General features: G+C 43.4%; 1 protein-coding gene across 3 annotated transcripts in view; it reads right to left on the bottom strand.

Annotated features, from left to right (window-relative positions):
- Positions 1-270: 270 nt before the first annotated feature.
- The window catches only part of tenm2a (teneurin transmembrane protein 2a), a 109,020-nt gene continuing 91,349 nt past the window's right edge, over positions 271-17,941 (bottom strand). For all 3 annotated transcript variants that reach the window (XM_072396073.1, XM_072396074.1, XM_072396075.1), the window contains 20 exons: positions 16,765-17,026; positions 16,226-16,493; positions 14,899-15,042; positions 13,839-14,088; positions 13,457-13,477; positions 13,083-13,312; positions 11,813-11,967; positions 11,506-11,607; positions 11,020-11,193; positions 10,104-10,741; positions 9,631-9,806; positions 7,431-7,666; positions 7,011-7,307; positions 6,216-6,773; positions 5,798-6,067; positions 5,236-5,646; positions 4,081-4,191; positions 3,340-3,607; positions 2,821-2,951; positions 271-2,696 (listed from right to left, as the gene is read on the bottom strand). In XM_072396073.1, the coding sequence (XP_072252174.1) occupies positions 1,959-2,696; positions 2,821-2,951; positions 3,340-3,607; positions 4,081-4,191; positions 5,236-5,646; positions 5,798-6,067; positions 6,216-6,773; positions 7,011-7,307; positions 7,431-7,666; positions 9,631-9,806; positions 10,104-10,741; positions 11,020-11,193; positions 11,506-11,607; positions 11,813-11,967; positions 13,083-13,312; positions 13,457-13,477; positions 13,839-14,088; positions 14,899-15,042; positions 16,226-16,493; positions 16,765-17,026 (5,440 nt within the window). In that variant the 3' untranslated portion in view covers positions 271-1,958. The remainder of the gene's footprint in view (positions 2,697-2,820; positions 2,952-3,339; positions 3,608-4,080; positions 4,192-5,235; positions 5,647-5,797; positions 6,068-6,215; positions 6,774-7,010; positions 7,308-7,430; positions 7,667-9,630; positions 9,807-10,103; positions 10,742-11,019; positions 11,194-11,505; positions 11,608-11,812; positions 11,968-13,082; positions 13,313-13,456; positions 13,478-13,838; positions 14,089-14,898; positions 15,043-16,225; positions 16,494-16,764; positions 17,027-17,941) is intronic.

Genomic DNA, 17,941 nt, shown 5'->3' with positions numbered 1-17,941 from the left:
TCCCCATTGAAGGGATGATTGGAAACGGAACCTGGATGATGTTCGTATTTTTTTTTTTTATCTAATCAGTGAGGATGATGCAGGGTTGGCAAAAGACAGATTTACAGAGCTTTTCCAGCATATAAACAAAACTAACGAATATGCTGTGAAAAACAATTCATGTGAATGTACAGTGTTTATTTCAGTGAATATTGATAATGGTGTTCTGTCAAAACACAATTGGTCTTCAAACATAGACATAAGATGAAAGCAAACTACACATTGCTCAGCTGAAGTAAACAATGATGTTTTATTGATAAGGTTCTCAGAAGAGTTTCGTTTCAGTGAATGTATAAGAATCACCCTCCATAATACTGATTTGGTACATCATGACATCCAGCACGAGTCTCCTCACAGTGAGAGGGATCCATTACTGCTACTGCTGTTGGGACCTAAGACAGAAATTATCTGCTTCCGAAACAAACAAACAAACAAACAAAAAAAAAACAACAAACTGGGGACTGATATATTAGATAATGGAGTATTAGAGTGCCACAAAACTCTAGAGTAGTAAGACCAGCTAAAGATTTTGCACATTACAAGCCACTTCCTCTTAGAAATATAAAACTTGATATTCTGAACAATATTCTACTGTGCTGCATAAAGGTAAGTCTATACACTGTACATCGAAATATACTTCGAAAAAACAGATTTCACAGTTTTAAAGACTTTATTTAAAGTATAAACTGTTTTTTTAAACACTTTATTACATAAATTACTCTTTTTGAGGGTGACTATTATTTGCCCTGCCAGCAAACTGAAATGAATACAAAAACAAATTGAACATTTATTACATATTTTACAAAAGGAAAAACAAAACGCTCATCCATCAACGTTCTCGTCGAATAGAACTGGTGACTCATTCATGATTGTCAGATAGTACTAATAATAAATAAATAAAGAATGAAATCAAATAAATACTAACTAAGTATGTATTCCAGACTCTGTGGGTGGTGTGTTTGATCGTTCTGTACAGAAGTGCCTTGGTGAAAGTCTCACAATTCTACCTCGACTGAAACGTACAAAACTACGGCATCTACAGTATACGCAACATCCTGAAATTTAGTGTAGTCTGACACATATGTTGGAATATGATTCTTCTCCCCACTGCAAAATAAACAATGCTGTGTGATACCACTGTCCACAAATATAGCCATCACGTTTTTTACTTTGTTTTTTTTTTAAAAAGTTTATTCTCTAGTCCATCCAGAGCTTGGATTTTCAAAGATGCCATTATCCTGTGTGTCGCTTGGTTAGATGTGTGCTGCCACGGCAGCAGAGGACGGGTCCTCGGTGGACAATGGGAGGCCTGAGACAGGGAGACGACTCACTTTAAGGGTTGCCTTATATGTCACTGTTCATGATGTCCGCCCTTGATGTGTGGTGGTAATGGCTGCACTCTGGAGTAGCTTGGTCTCCGCTTTGGTCCCTTTGCCTTCAGTATATGTTAGAGACAGACAAGCCTTAAACGCAGAGACACCACACTGCAAGTCATCCTTGTGATCGGTTGCTATCGTGGCCGCTCTTCAGTGTGACCCAAAAAATATGGGTGAAAATATCACTATCTTTTTTAAAAAGGGGAATCTTCTTATTCATTAAGCAACAGTTTTCAAAGTTCTTCAGTGCTTTTTCATTTGTTCAAAGTTTTTTTCAAAAAAAGGAGAAAAAAAAAAGGTTTGACTAAATTCTTAATTTTTTTTGCCTGTGGCAGTAAAATTAACAACGTTTTTTCTGATAAGTCATTCTTTTCAAAAGTCCCTGCAGCTTTCCGTGAATAACCCCCGTTCGTTGGTAAATTCTCCACAGCTTTTAAGAGGAGTAAGGTTGAGGAGGCTGGGTAGGAAAAAGGGACAGAATTTAAAGATGTTAAGGAGGGAGAGAAGGAGGAGTCTGCCCTTCAAGTGAATTCAGGAGGGCTGTTACCTCCTGCCCATCTCGTTCTGTCTGAGAAATTGGATGTTGTTGCTGCTATCGGCCAGTTCTGGATACTGCTCCACAGGCAGTACATAGTAGCCATCGTAGCCCTGTACTCTACCTGTTGTTAGGAGCTGCTGTCTCTCTCCTTCCGTCCAGAGGCGACTGCCTCCCTTTCCGTCCCTTGCATGCTGCTGCTCTTTGGCCCAGGCTCCCGCCAGGGCCCTCTGCCTAGCAAGCTCCAACAGTCTTACCTTCTCTTCATCCACCACATCCACAGCGAGCCCATACCGAACACTCAGTACAAACGATGGAACTGCAAACTCCACAGTCACGCCTCTCCTCGACCGGCCGCTCACTGTTACATTGATACCACTCTCCAGTGACTTACGACCGTTTGTAAGCCCCAGGGCCAACAGGTCACTATCAGCAGAGCCGACTTTCACAAAGTAGTGACAGTCCTTTCCATCCTGGGTGTAATGAGTGCCTTCAAGGTACTGGGCACCATTGAGCACAAGAGCCACTTTGCGGCTGTCGTCACTGGCCAGTGCTGATACACCGGCCACCACTCGACCCTCCTTCAGCGCCAGCATTACTCCTCGGCCTATTATGGGGGTGCTAGTGCCGAACCAATGACCAGGCTTGTCTTTGCGCCTGCGACGTTCCTTATTGAGCAGACGACCCTCGAGGGCCATGAAGGCCTGGTTGTGGCGCTCCGCTGCTTGTTGGACGCCAGTGATGAGCTACATTAAAAGTTAAAAGAAAGGAATGTGGAGTTAATTGTATTCACATAAAATTTGATGGAAAACTGCATATTTTGTATGTCACTTTGAGAGTGTTAGTATTATTTGGCATCTCAGACTGTACCTGTCCATTCTCACAGTGCTGGGTGGCCTGCAGCTCATAGGGTGGCTCCACAAAGTAGAGAGAGTGTCGAGGGAACCCTGGGATTATGTTACTGAGCTGGAAGCCAAACATCACCAGCCAACTCTTCACATCTACAGTAACAGACAAGAAAGAACATGCTTTCCTTCATAACAAATTCTAACACAGTAGCAAATGAATCCTCAATTTTGTCATAAAAAACAAAATGTGTTTGTCTCTGTGACTCATCCGTTGTTTTGCACAGCTATCAGCAACTGTGTCATCTGTAGAACATGTTTCATTGTTTCTCCTGAACACTGACGATCACTGACAGTATCGAGACGCAAACAAAGTTTGACCTCTTTTCACTGAACAAAAACGACATGCTTTTCTGTGTCTCGTTTTTTAAACATCTCAAGAAAAACCTGAGAGAATTGAAACCTTATTTTCAGGAAAGATGCCAAAATATTCATCCAACAGAATTCAACACGAGCAACAACTCAGTGTATGTTAATAATCTACCTGTGACATAGTTTTTGACATCCAACATGTCACTGAGAGGGTTGTTGTTCTTGAACATGTATAGGTTGAATGGAGCGGGATCTTTTCCTATCTTGGGCCAGATACTGTAGTCGGGTGAAGTCCAACGTCCAGCCAAGACGTCGTAGTCCCGTTGGGTGAAGTGGACCAGCTTAGTCAACGGATCGTACAGACCACCATGGAAACCCACAACTAGTTGAAACTCTGGGTTTGAGTCAAGGTATACCTCACCATAGGCTGTATACTGGACCTGGGTGACACAAGCAGAATCAGTCTGGTTTTAGTGATTCTTTCGTTTTTGTGATTGCAGAACAGAACTGGGCTGCTGTCGCTGAATATAATGTACTGTCGCTTTGAAGACAGCCAGAGATTTTAATCAATGTTTCCCTTCTTAACTTAACTTTTATTTTCATTTGACTTTTTATCCAGCCGGCAAAGTCTAATTATGAAATCTCAATTTCCAGGGAGTTCTGGTCAAGATGCTTAAAACAAAGTATCACAAAGTTCCACATAAAAGATTCTATTTCAAATGTTAGTGTAATATAAAATGACGCAGGGGGGTAGAAAACACAAGACCATACAAACTAAATCCAAGGTATTTTTGCAATAAAATAGCAGTAGATCATCTGGGAAATTCGCAGAAGCCCCCCCCCCAAATCCATGTAGTCAGACAGGTGGAAGAACACAATCTTGTAGCAGATTCATCTGTGCTTTGTGTATTACCTGTTTGATCATCTGTCCATTGCTGCTGAAGACTGCCAGTGGTGTGCCAGTGTTGTCAGAGGCTATGTAATATTCCTCTCCACTGCTCACCTCCATTGCAAACAAGTGACCCTAACGGAGAGATAGTGAGAAATTAATTGGTTTTATGATCTTATCTCTCCAGTTTCAGGATAAAGTTTTTGCCTTTTCATCTGTATGTCAGCCTTTGTCTTTATCTGCTTCAAGGTTTCCAGACGGAGGTAATCTGTATTTGCTGATAATCAGTGTCTGGCCTAAAGCAGATAAATAAATGAATAGATAACCTGGATAACACCTGGATTTAACTATAAAATCCGTAAGAGCTTCTCACTGGAAAACTACCGCAGTGATCAATATGCTTCAGCAACAAGTTATTTCACCCTAATTGATGCAGCGAATACTGTAGCTTTTAAATTCATGACCAATCGTGTCAGAGGACACATCCTGATAATACCCTTTTCGTTTCACAAGATTCTGTATCAAGCAAACAAAACAACTAAAGGACTGCTGAAACCACATAAATTAGAAAAAAGGCTTGTTCAAAGCATTGCCAGAAAAAGGATAGTGTGAAGAAATGTGACTGGAAGGTCATTTAAACTTTTGGGGAATTTGAATAGAAGAAAATCAACAGTGACATTTTTTGCAATGTTTAATCATGAAAGCAAGAGGATTTCCAGACAAGAAACGTGAGGAGAATTGAAGATACTGGGACTAAACAGCTGTGTGTAAATAAATAAATCAGTGAGGTTTCTCGGGGAAAAAAGGCTTTCATTTGATAGGAAGTATAAAGATTGGACTCTGGAGCAATGGCAAAAAAAGTTACCCGGTCTTATGAGTCCAGATCTATCCTGTTCCCCAGTGATGTGTGCATCTCGGAAAGAGCAGGAGCAGATGAAGTGCTGCACCCATCATGCCAAGTACCTACTGTACAAATCTGTGGGGGCAGTGTTATGATCTGGGGTTTTACTTCAGTTTGCTCAGCTGTAGGTTCAGTAAAGTTACATTAAAATGTGCTCGCACTAATTAAAACCTAAAGATGATCCAACAAAAGTTTTGAGTGGGGGACTATTTTTTTGGCCAGGCAGTGTTTCTACATCTAAATGTTGGCTGACAGAACATCTGCCCACCCCTGCCTACCTGCAGATCATAGTAGAGTGAGGAGATGTCTGAGCTGGAGTGGTTGAAGATGTGTGTCACCCTGGTTGGATGGTTGAGATCAGCGTAGAAGAACTGAAGGTGCTGCCCCAGGCTGTTCCTTGTGGACACCCTGCGGCCAAGCCCATCATAGTGATAAACTACGCTCCAGCCTACAGGCCCTCTATTGTAGGCCCGCAGGAGCTGACCTTTGGAGTTGTAGTCAAAAATGTCTGAGCCACGCTGACTGAGGAAGCCATCTTCATCCAGGCGATACTGGACATCTCCCAGGCGGGTAATGCGGTCTCTGAGGTCATAGCGAAGTGGCAAGATCCGAGCGCTGTTCCCTGGATTCAGCAGGTGGAGGTTACCGTTTAGGTCGTAGCTGTACCGCCAGGTAGACCAGTCATTCACCTGGATTAAAGAGTATGATTTCATGGAGTGATTCAACCAGTTTCAACCCTCATTTCAAAGGCAGTTGTACCCTGATTACAGCAATGTGAGAGGCACTCTCTAAAGAAGAGGCAGATTTCTTAATTACAGTTTCTCAACACACAATATTCACCTTGACACCGCTGAGCTGTCCATCTCCGTCATAATCATAGCGGTATTGAGTGGTGTTGGCATAGGGCCCAATCTTCAGCTCTCTCTTCACCACCCGTCCCATGCTGTCATACTGCACTGTCATCCAGTACATGAGTGAACGGAAGATCTCATACTGGACCTCCTTGATGCGGCCATGGGTGTCGAAATGCTTACTCAGTGTCATAACAGCTGTCGTGATGATCTGATTAATGTCATAGTAAATTACCCCAAATTTTCCAAAGTGCTCCACCTACAGCAAAGAGAGAAGTTTAGAGAAAAGGTGAGTCCTCTGAAGGGAAAGAATGGTGCTTTCCCTGACAGACAGTTGGGTTAAAAAAACATTTTTTTTGCATAATATTGCTTAAAAGGGAGCATAGACCAGAGCAAAAACTACACACCTTTCCAGAGATCTCGTCATATCGGTAGAGGTCAACAGGCAGCGGCGTCTCACTGATGACTGGCTTCATGCTGGCAATACGGAAACTGTTGTCATGGTAGGTGTAGTCAAACCTGGCATTTACCATTCCCTCCTCACTGAAGCGATAGATCTGCTTGTCAATAAGAGGGCCCATTTTGCGATATCGGATAGTGCAAGAGAAGCCCCCACTCTGCAGGTTGACCATCTTTAGCACACCAGCTGTCTCATCGTATCCGAAGGTGACAGCAGTGCTGTCGTACACAATCTCTGACAGCTTTGCTAGCTTGCCGTACTTGTAGAGGACACGCCGGCCAGTGCCCAGGTAATGCGTGGCCTGAGGTCTGCCATCCTCACTGAAATCATGGATGATAGAGGCATTGCTCTCTGGGGGGTTGTACGTGTTGCGAATATAACCAACAGACACATGTGTGAACATGGTGTGGCGAGCAACGCTAGGCATCGTGACAGCTGTGACCCGACCTGAAGCATCAAACTCAAAGACATACTGTCTTTGGCTTTGCAGGAGCAGCACCATGGACTGGAAGAAGAGAGAGAGTTGAAATATGGATTAGTTTAATAGCATTATCAATGGATGACTTGCCTCCTGTGAAATAGCACCTGGGGTAATTTGCTCTCACTTGACAAATCTGCAGCTTCATAACCATAAAAATGATGTATTATGTCACTCAATTCCACAAACCAAATTATTATTGCTTATGCCTTCCTTGGTAAGATTTGACTCTTGGATGACGACGTTGAAGATGTATGTACTCACTTTGTCAAGGTAGCTGTAGCTCCACACCTTCCCGTCCACAAATGAACGAGACAAGATGCGTCCCTGGGAGTCAAATTCTGTCCTCTCACTCATGCTCCCCCTCTGCAGCCCAACAAGCTGTCCCGTGGATGAATATGAAACATTGACCACCGCCAGGCTGCTGCTGGGCAGCCACATAGCCGGCCTGCCCTGAGCATCATACATGATGCGCAGTGTGAACTTGCGGTGATCATCGTAAATCTTCTCTGTGCGCGTGTTGCGATCAAAATCAATGGAAAGAAGATTGCGGCCATGGGCCTAAAGAAAAGGAAAAGATTTCTCAGTTATATGTACACACGGAGTTGTCTGTCATGTACACTTCACGCTTAGAGTTGAACAAAACCATCAAGGACTTTTTTTCAGGAGAAAACAAGAAATTACCCTGAGCTTCCTCCCAAACACGGTGACCTTGCCCTTGGTCTGCTCCTTGCGCAGACGCCACTCAATGGAGTTGAGGCCATTGTCTGTGGGCAGGGTGATGTTCCTTCGACCAATTGTAGGACTGACAGAGCCCGCCAGGATGTGGGGCTCTGTGTGGAAACTGATGCCCATTCCATTGGCGTACATTACTCTCAGGGTGCCGTTGTTGCATAACTGATAGCTGTTCCTCACCTGGTCTGTAGGGAAAAATGAGTAGAACGGACTGTAAGACAAATCAAACCCAAAATGAAAAATGTTGTGTTTGATTGGGATCAGTCAGGGAAAAATCTGTTATTTAATATCAGAAATGATTATAACTGGATTAGAGCAGTGGTTTAATATGGAGAAAGATAAGATGTTGATGAGATGTGTCAAAACTTCTAGAACTGGATAAAAGGATTTGGTGATTTACATTTTCATGACTTTTTTGGCCAAGAACATGCAGTACTGTCCTTTTTAGTAAGAGCAGATAGAACTTATTGAAAAATGTCAATAAACTGTCACCTAATTTGGATTCCATCATAAATGTTGTACTGTTGACATCACAAACTCCAACCGAAGAGAATGCAGACAAGTGCAAGCAGTGTTGACAGTACTAGATGTTTTTTCTTGCTGTCAGCACACAAAAGCCAAGATTAAACCTAATCAACCAACCAACCAACCAGTAATGATCAGTTAGAACAAGCACTTAATTTCCACTGACATCTGATTGAAATGTGAAATTCGAGCCATAAGGACTAAGGTCAGCAAGAACCAGATCATGTCCATAAAATAGATGTGATTCCCAATTCCCGAAATTCAGAGTGAAAAAAAGTCCTGCTAAACTGACGACACTCCACAATCTCACCATCTCCACAATTTAACGTCTCTCTCACAAGAATGGAGACAGATAAGCTGACGCCTAATGCTGAGGCTAATTTTCCCCTCTGATGTCTGAAAACAAGCATCTTGATGACACTGAAGGAGATAAAATTGTTTTGAGCTTAGAAGTATCCAGAAAATGCAAAGTCGAGGGCTTTCCTTATTTAATTTACAAAAAGGTGAGAGGATCAGATGTTTTTTCCATTTGAAGTGCTGCCATAAATGACAGTAATCCATGAGGCCAATTTGTAATAAAGCTCCAGGCACATTTTAACAATACCTCAAACAGACAAGTGAAGCTTTTTCCATTGACTTGGCAGCAACAGCCTTTAGATAAATCTTCTCTGCTCACTCTGTCTGAACAACCTCGTAATAAAACTGATGCGAGGTTGAGGGAAAGACAGAGAGAGGGTGAAATGAGAGCCTGAGGGCCATGGAGAATTCACTGCGCAGGAGTTAATGAAGAGAGCGAGGAAGAACGGAAAGAGAGGGAGATGCTTAAGTGAGTATGTCAGCAGAGAGCAGAGCAGAAACCCACACAGTGCAGAGGAAACCCTAAATGACTTACAGCTCTGTGAACAACTTTTCTCCTACTGCATCGCAGGTGGATCACTGAATATATCTACAGCCTATTCCCTGGCCTTTAGACTGTTATAGTCCTGTCTGCTTTCATACTTGGGCCGCACAGCTTGAGTCTGGTCAAGGGAAATGAGACAATTCTTCTTTCTCTTCTTCTCATTTCTAAACACACCAAATAAGCTGAGGGATCATGGGACCTGGTTGAGAGTTGTATTTGTATGTCAGCGCGAGTGTGCGTGTGTGAAGAGAAAGCTTAAGGGATGAGGAGGATTCACTCGAAATGAGTTAATGAATTTCGCTGTGATGACATTCAGAAGCTGGATGATCCCAGCTGGGATTAACGACTATATATTGGTAAGTTTTTTTCCATGACAGAAGAGAGAGGTCTGTATGTGGAAGAAATAGGGAAGAAAAAACAATCTCCTGGAATTTGCACTTAACTGAAGTAAAATTACAGTTAGAGGCAAGAAGATGGTCACCATCACAGAGGGTGCCTCTGTTTTCGAAAGATGAAGAATGTGTGGCTCTTTTTGCAGCATTAATGTTTTGTAAGAAGATACATTTTAATTGCAAGTCTGTATAGTGGTGTTTTGATTTCTATTGTTCTCTGATGATGATTTGAGCTTTTTACCACACATCCTGTAATTTCATCAGCATTTAAAAATTCATGACCAGATCAGTTTTCCATTGCATGTCCTCTGCGTGCTGAGTGTGTCTCTACCTTGCACCACAGTGTACGAGGCTTCGACTGAAGACAGATTGGTGATGACGGTGACATCATCATCTCTGCTAGAACTCTCAATGTCGATGTTGATGGAGCGCTCAATCTCGCGGTGAAGGCTCGTCACCATGCCCGTTGGGTATGTTACATTGGTCAGGCGACCCTCACTGTCATACCTGGGAGATTGGAGATTGCAGTGAAGTTAGCAAGGAAGGGACCTGTTCATACTTGTACTGCATAGATTAGGTCAGACAGTCATTCACGCAGAAACACTGCCAGAGAGGAACCTAACCAGTCCTGTTACAGGAACTGATTGTAGCTATAAAAGCTAACACTGGAGGGCAGCAGCACATCATTGAAATGTAAAAAATAAACAGGAATTATCGAACTGACTCATTTTATATTTTAGACAGTTAAACCCGACCTGAATAAGGACGAAAATTCAGACACATTGCTCTGTGTTCTACACTTACTGATAAAATGTGGTCCATCCAGTCTCATCAGCTTTGGTAGCTAAGAGGCCTGTGTTCCCACTGTAGCCCATTAGAGCCACCTCCTGGCTCATGGCAGACACACTTCGCAGCCCTCCGGTGGGGTCAAGTCCAAGTGTCACTACTTGGTTCTCTGGCAGCAGCACCAGCCTGAGCAGGCCCGCTCCTCCTCCCTGTCCGAGACCATCCCTCCTCACCTTAACAGTATTGTTGCAGTTATCCACCAGCATGGCCAGCTCACCATCAGAGCCATAAGTGAAGTTGTAAAGAGGCTCCCCGGTCACAAGGCTAACTGTCTGGATGTGAAGCCCCTTCCCATTGAAGACATACAGCTCCTGTTCCCTTGGCGATGCAACCTCATACTGCGCAGATCCCACGTAGCCCACGCTTGAGACGGCAGGGCCAGGTCGATTTGCCCGCACAGCTCGGATGCGAATGTTGTTGAGGTCCGCAATGAAAAGTGTCCCATCAGGGGAAACAGCCAATGAGGTGGGCGAGTTCAAACCGGCATCAGGGGCGTAGCCATCGTCGCCGTAAAAGCAGTTGCAGTTGACGTCATTCTTGCAGTCACAGTCTGAGGCAGCACCAGCCAGGAGAGAAATTTCTCCATTAGTGCTCACCTAAAAACAGATGGAACGGGTAAATGAGTTGAGTTTGGAAAAAAATTAAATATTCTCACCACTGAATGAGAGAAAATGTATTGCCAAAAGCAAAGGTCATTTTAAGGTTAACTTAGGTGTGTGTCGCCTGGAAATCTGAAAAATCATATCAAGAAACACAGCCTGAACAGGTGTGCTGTCAGTTTTGGTTTAATTTTAAATCCTCTGTAGAGAAGCAAATTAATTCCAAAACAACCAGACAGACAAAAAACTATGTTCAAAATGTCTCCAGCACACACCTGTCTAACTCGGTTAATCTTTTTCTCGTCTGTCTCAGCGATGTAGAGGATGCCAGTGTGGGATAAGGCAATGGCTGTGGCGCTCTCCAGGGCTGCGTGTATAGCCAGCTTACTGAGACTGTAGTCAATGCCTGGCACTTGACAATGCATCGGCCGACCTGCTATAATGCTCACCTTAAAGAAACAGCAGAGAATATGACATCAGTGATCAAGCAAAGCTGATAATGCCACATAAATATTAGCAGTGATTTTCTTTTGAAATGGCAAATAAAACTTTCCATGATTAAGTTAGATAAAAGAAAGATGAATATTCTTGCAACTAATTAATCGGTTATTTTTCAACCACTGCAGAACTTAGAAAGCTGGTAGAAATTTGCTTTTAAATTGGCTTGAGAAAACCTAATTGGGATGAAATCTTGTCAAAACCCTACAGTGAGCCTCCGCCCTCAGGGGTTTGCAGTGTTGATCCAGCCGTGTGGTACAGACCTGGTGGTTCTCCGTGATGCGCAAGATGACATTGTTTTCCAGGACATACAGAGAGTTGTCCATGGGGTTCACTGCTAAGTCTGTGGGCCACTCAAGACGCACCTGTTCGGCAGAAATAAGACAATAACTATAACGAGGGAGACGTTTTGAAACGAAATTCTGATAAGTCTGTCATGTTCAAGTGTCTGCAGCAGCATTCACTTTATTATGATCATTTTTATATCCACTAACTCTCTAAATCACTTCTCCCTCATACATCATCATCATTCACACCGTCCCCTTTTGTCTCTTCTCCACTTTCTCCTACCTGGCTGACGTCCATGCTGGTGTCGCAGCTCAGTGGCCGTACGGCGGTCAGATCATTGGCCCCCAGCAGAGTAGAGATGATGCCATTCTGGTCCACCTTGCGGATCATGGTGGCATCCACAAAATACATCAGCCCATTTTTATCCACCGCTATACCTGTCCGGGCAGAGATGGAATGCCATGAGTGCCAACTCGTAACTCTGACATTGTCAGCCACCCATAGACATTATAAGTCAATTAAACTTCACTCAAAAATGGATAACAGCCCTGGCAGCTGGACTCCTCAATGCCTCATTGAGTGAGAGGGAACTCTGTCATGGAACGGGCACTGAACTGTTGAGAAGTATAAGTTTTAGGATGAGTCATCAGGAGGCAGAGCTGAACTCATACACCTCTCAGAGGGCAAATGCAGACTGCAACAAGATAGAATGGAGAGTAGTCTTTTGAACTCTTCCTCCTGCCCTGGTTTTCCTCTCACTGCATTTTTTGCACCCCTAGCTTCCTACTTTTTATTTGCTTCCACCTTTATTTCTTTCTATTTTTTACCAGTCAGGTGGTGCCAGCCTTTTCGGTCTAACAGGCAGCAGTTCAAGGGAGCTGTTCATGGCAGATGTGCCCCAAAATAACTTCTAGATGCACTGAGATACAAAACAGCCGACTGAGGATTCAGCAAAGGGGCACGGGGCAAATGAGAGAGACAGATAAACAGAAAAGAGATGCGGAAAAGAAAAAGGCGAGAGAGGGCAGGCTGTTGGTTGCTGGCTGACTTTGTTTGTGACACGTGAAAGGGAAACCGTGACTCATTGTCATCCCCTCTCTCAAAAAATATGTACACACACATGCATATACTATTTAATAGTAGAATCTGCAGTTCTACACAGACACACATTCACGTCACTGACAAGAAATGTGACAGTGTGACATCCTTGACAGTTTGGTGTCACTGTGCTCTAAGATCTGATCCACAAAAATAATTCCATTATAAGTTTAACATTAACCTGGTTTATAACCTCCTTCTCTCTCTGTCCTGCTTTAGTTCACAAGATTAGCTCATAAGATTTCTTTCATCCACAAGATGGGTATGTTATGGAGTAAAATGAAAACGTAAAGCAGTGACATTCACATGTAAATTGAAAGTGTTGATTATAATCTTAGCAGGGGTATGCCTGACAAAAATTGAAAACGATGAGTTCTGTCAACCTAATTTTCTTATTTTCTCGCCAGAGAATTTACTTAAAAGAAAATGGCTGTGCTTTTCTTTAGAGGCTCACCTTTGGGGCCCATGAGTGTAGCTTGAGTGGCCTTTCCACCAGCATCACAGCGTTCATCGAAGGGCAAGCACTGCTCCCCTGTCCCTGCCACCACCTCAGCATTGTCCGACAGCAGCTGGCCACCCGTTAATGAGCGAACGCGGTAAATTCGTCGGGAGTTGAAGTCTGAGATGAACAGTGCCCCAGAAACTGGATCCACAGCCAAGTAGTACTTATGGGATGGATTGTTACTGAAGTGACAAAAAACCCCCACACAATTAGGATTTCAATTATTAGTTTTCAACTTGATATTTTCAATGAGGATATTTTTAGAACATTTTCAGTTGTTGATGAAATCCCTGGCAGCTATTTATTTATGGTTATAAGGATCTCACCTGTGCCTGAAATCTTTGTTTCTTTAAGAGAGAAAAGGAGATAAAAGCACAACAAAACAAATGTTAATTTACACTGTCTGTGGAGAGCACCACAAAGCTAGTTGAGGTGTGAACAACAAAATGTAAACATGAGTAAAAAACACTCTGAGGAATTGATATCTAGTACAGTTTCTAATGCTGCCTAAGTCCTTCCATCCTTAGTGTCTCACCTCACTTCTTTTATCCAACATGTTACACTATAAACATAAAATCTTTAGCCCTCTTTCTCTTGTGATTGCTTTCCTCATTCTAACCAGCCCTTATTCTGTCAGTATCTGCAACATCAATAAAACTTCTAAATCCTAAAGTCCTTCCCTGCTCAAAATCGAATATGGGGTTCTACCTTAATTCCAAGATGCCAGTTGTGTTCATAGATGGGTAGACCCGACGTACAAAGTTGAGGTCACCGACATACAGACTGCCATCGATGCCCATTGCCAAGGCAACCGGTGCCAAAAGCTTGTTACCGTCCGCCAGGCCATTGCAACTGGGGCATGAGATGCTGCGTCTGCGGCCATTTCCCATGATGCTAGTGATCACTGGTGGCTGCTCCGTCACAAAGATGTTCTCCCCACTGCCTTTGTGAAGGATGCCTGGACATGAGCAGAGTAATCATTGTGATCATCATCAAATCATTCTTCTTTGAGTTGTAAAATAAGCTAACATCTTTTACTAGCATTTTTTAGCTCTGTTAGCAGTGTGTCTCCTAGAACTTGAACCTGATGAAGAACTGTAAACTTTGGTAGCACCAGTATTAAGTCAAATAGTTCATTGTTATTGATCTTTAGACTCAGCTTCGGTATGCAAACATGCAAAATGTTTTCAGACTTTTACCAGCAAAACATTAACATAGTGTCAAGTCATTCTGTGCATGTTTGCATAAATATGCTTGTATTTAGCTCATAGCTTCTATAGGTTTAGGTCTGCCTAATCATAAGCAGATAAAGATGGCAGCAGAATGTTTGATAAGGGGACAAAGAATAAGTCCCACCTGTCAACCACCACAAAGATAATTTTGTGGAAAAGGTGCCTCTGCCCCCCCCTCCATATACATCAACCCCCTGGCTCAGTTCTTGCGGCTGCTGCTGATTGGTTCATGCACAGTTTTAGTAGAAAGAGTCACACTAGGTGAGACAACGTATGCTCTTCCTGTGAAAATCCTCACTGTCAGGTAAAAACTGGCGCCTCGCAACCGCATGTGAGCCTCAGGAAGCGCGGTGTGGTCGAAAACTATACCCCACCACCCCAAGAAAGTCGCACATTCAGTGAGAAATACAGTACTGAAAACCTGCAACGTGGAGGGAACTGGCTAAATATAAACTAGAGGCAAAATTAGAGCAAAAAAACTTGTTCTGTGCTCATTTGTGGGCAAATATCAGGGCATGTAGCTGCAGCATACATACCACAACGTGTATTGAGAATATGGTGCTTGTCGAGGGACCAGCCACCCAAATTGGTGGGATCCAGTTCGTAGCCTTGCAGATTGGCCGTCCTCTTCTCCCAAAGGATCAGACTTGCACACGACTCATATTCATAGCCCACCGAAACTACATATGGGAAAGCGTAGAGGCAAGAGAAAAAGAGACAGCAATTAGTGTTACAGAGTATAAAGAAATACAAAAAGACCCAAAAAACTATGAAAGAAACAAGAAAGGCTGTGCAGCTTCTTTCGAGCACACTCTTTCAAGCTCATTTAGAAGGGGAAAGGTGTGATACACAGAAAAGCTAGTTAGCACCTGCACCCAAACCTGCACTCACACCTAACTTACACTCTCTCATGGTGCTAAATCGATTATAAACCTTGTTAATTGGAAAGATTGCCCTCTAGGCTTCAAAACCTAGAGGCCAGGCTGGTTGCCGTGGTGAAAACTTTGCTGAGGGAAACATTATGCACCGATCATCCACATGTCCTGGCAGAGTCTGTGCTGATTTAGATAAATAAACTCATATAGCCACATAGGGAAAATCACTTAGATCAGGTATATATATGTTCAGATTGCTCATAGAAGGTGTGCATGTTGTACATTATATGTGTGCGCTGTTGTGAACTGATTTGCTAAATGGAAATGTGTGTTAACACATCAACTCCCACCTGAGTCACAGCAAGAGTGCTATTGCCAGCACATTTTCAGGTTCTCTACAAACAAGTATATAATATGTCTGAGTCTGTACAGTGAGCAAAACTGGCCTAGCCTATATTCCTTGAGAAATGCAAAATAGCAGTTACTCTAGGGAACACTTGGGATCTTTGAGTGGATGCAATTTCCCAAGCAGTATGCCCCTCATGATTTCAGTCCACACTGAAGCCCCAGATGTCCACTGCATCTGTGGCTTGACAGCAGTGTTTGGCTGACAGCATCTGTGAGCAACTGTGACAGCAAAATGTAATAGCACTGAGGCTCCCCTGGACTCCTGCTTGCTGCTCCAGTAGTTAACTGCTAACTCACCCTGATGGCTAATAACCCTTCACCACAGTTACGGCTGGCTGACTGAACTAAACGCAGCTTCAATGAAAAATAGACGTATGGAAAAGAGAAAAAAGTATGTGGCCATACTGCAAAGTGGATCTAAGCTGGGTCTGTCGTGTATTATCTCTCTTTCAAGCTTCCTAATTAGCCTCTCTTCCTCTGTCATTGCTAGTGCCCCCTTAGTGGCAAAGTGCTTCATATAGTCAGTGAATGCTGTGCCGCCCCCAACGCGGCTTCTTCCCCATCTATCTCTTCCACTCACCAACAGCTTCGGAGAGACCGTAGACCCTTTGCCCATATGCATCTGTCTTATCCCAGATGTAGGTGTAGGCCAAGTTGGGTGAGGCATGGAACCACTTTTGGAAGAGGTGGCCCTCAACTGCTACCATCAGGTGAACTTTCAGCAGGCCCATGGAGACTACAGCTGGAGTCATGGTCACCTTGAGAAGGGAACGGTAACCCTGGGTCCTGGAGCTTAGGTAGCTCAGCTTTAAACTAGTGCCAGGCACCTCGATCTGCTCATGCAGCACCTGGAAGACAAAGAGACAGGAGAGAGGGATTAGGGGGATTAGAGACGGAGGAAGTAATGGGGGTCACGCTTCCAGTGATGGCTGAAGGACAAGAAATAGGGAAAAACAATGGAGGATATACAGAAATAGGAAGAAGGGAAGGGATGGTGGAGGGAACTATAGAAGCAAGAGGGGGAGGGAGCTACAAAAGACAGGCATATATGAGAGCAGGAAGAGAGCAAGGAAACCAGAAGGAAGATTAGCCGGCAGCCAGAGGTCAGTGGTACTGCACCTGTGTCTCCGGTATGATGGGTTTCTCCCCTGGCTTGGAGCTGAAGAAGGAGGAGAGAGGGGATGCAATCACAAGAGGGTCAGGCCTGACGAAGCCGCTCAGGTCACAGCCTGGGATCGTGTTCTCTTCTGTCTTAAGCACCAGAGTGTCCATAGCATAAAACTGGCTCCAGGGTAGCCACACGGTACGCTCCTGGCTCAGGAAGGGGGCACGCTCGAACCGCAGAGTCAGTGACGCACCACCGTTAGCTATCAGGTCAAACCTGGAGAGGTTTTTGACAAGAGGATGGGAATGAGGTACAGATGAGGAGTGCTGTGGTGGATGAATAGTTATTTGGATTTAAACAGTGCCATTGTTTCTTCTTCTTCTTCTTCTTTTATAATTCATACTCCACTTCTTTAGGATTAATGCAACAACAAATCACCTGCAACAAATATTTCAGATAAGTCTGAACATTATGCAACAAACAAATGCCAGCAGTTGGCCAGCACTCAACGTTAGAGCACTGGTCTCAGAATAGAAGTGACTTTATTAGATATATATTTTAGCCTTTAGTCACCGAATAATGGTAAACAACTGTGGGTTAATGATTAGTAAAGAGAAAAAGGTCACACACACAATTGTCATGGCTTACAGGAAATGGCAAGAGCTTTGTAAGTGTCTGGAACTGCTGAGGCTAATAGCATCTAACAGCTGGAAGAAAATAGCACCCAGCAAGACAAAACAAGGCCAAACAGAGACATCAGAGCATAGTCATTAAAGTCACAAGTGCATGAAACTGTTAACTGCCTCTGAAATGCAAAGTCTGTTAAAAGTTCAAATATTTCTGGAGGAAAATGCTGCAAAGAAAAGAAGACGGGGGACACAGACACGAGGGGGGACAACAGGACTAAACAGTCAAATCACAGCACAACTTCCCAAAAATTGTAATTCCTGCAGAAGAAAAGTGACGTGTGAGATGACCTGACCAAATGTATTTGGAAAGTGGCTTTTAAAGAAAGGAGAAAAAAATAGATTAGAATTTGAGGCTGTAAATATTTTCCTGTTGATACTTCTTTGATTGCTCCTATTTTTGGTTTCAAAACATGTAGGATGTGCATATTTAGGTGACAATTACATGGTAATGTATCTCAAGTGAGTGAATACAGGGTTGTTAACAATTTCATGCATAACAGAA

This window comes from Leuresthes tenuis, unplaced genomic scaffold (assembly GCF_036924035.1).
Source record: "Leuresthes tenuis unplaced genomic scaffold, fLeuTen1.0.hap1 SCAF_11, whole genome shotgun sequence".
Taxonomy (NCBI): Eukaryota; Metazoa; Chordata; class Actinopteri; order Atheriniformes; family Atherinopsidae; genus Leuresthes; species Leuresthes tenuis.
This window is presented reverse-complemented; position numbering and strand designations above follow the sequence as displayed.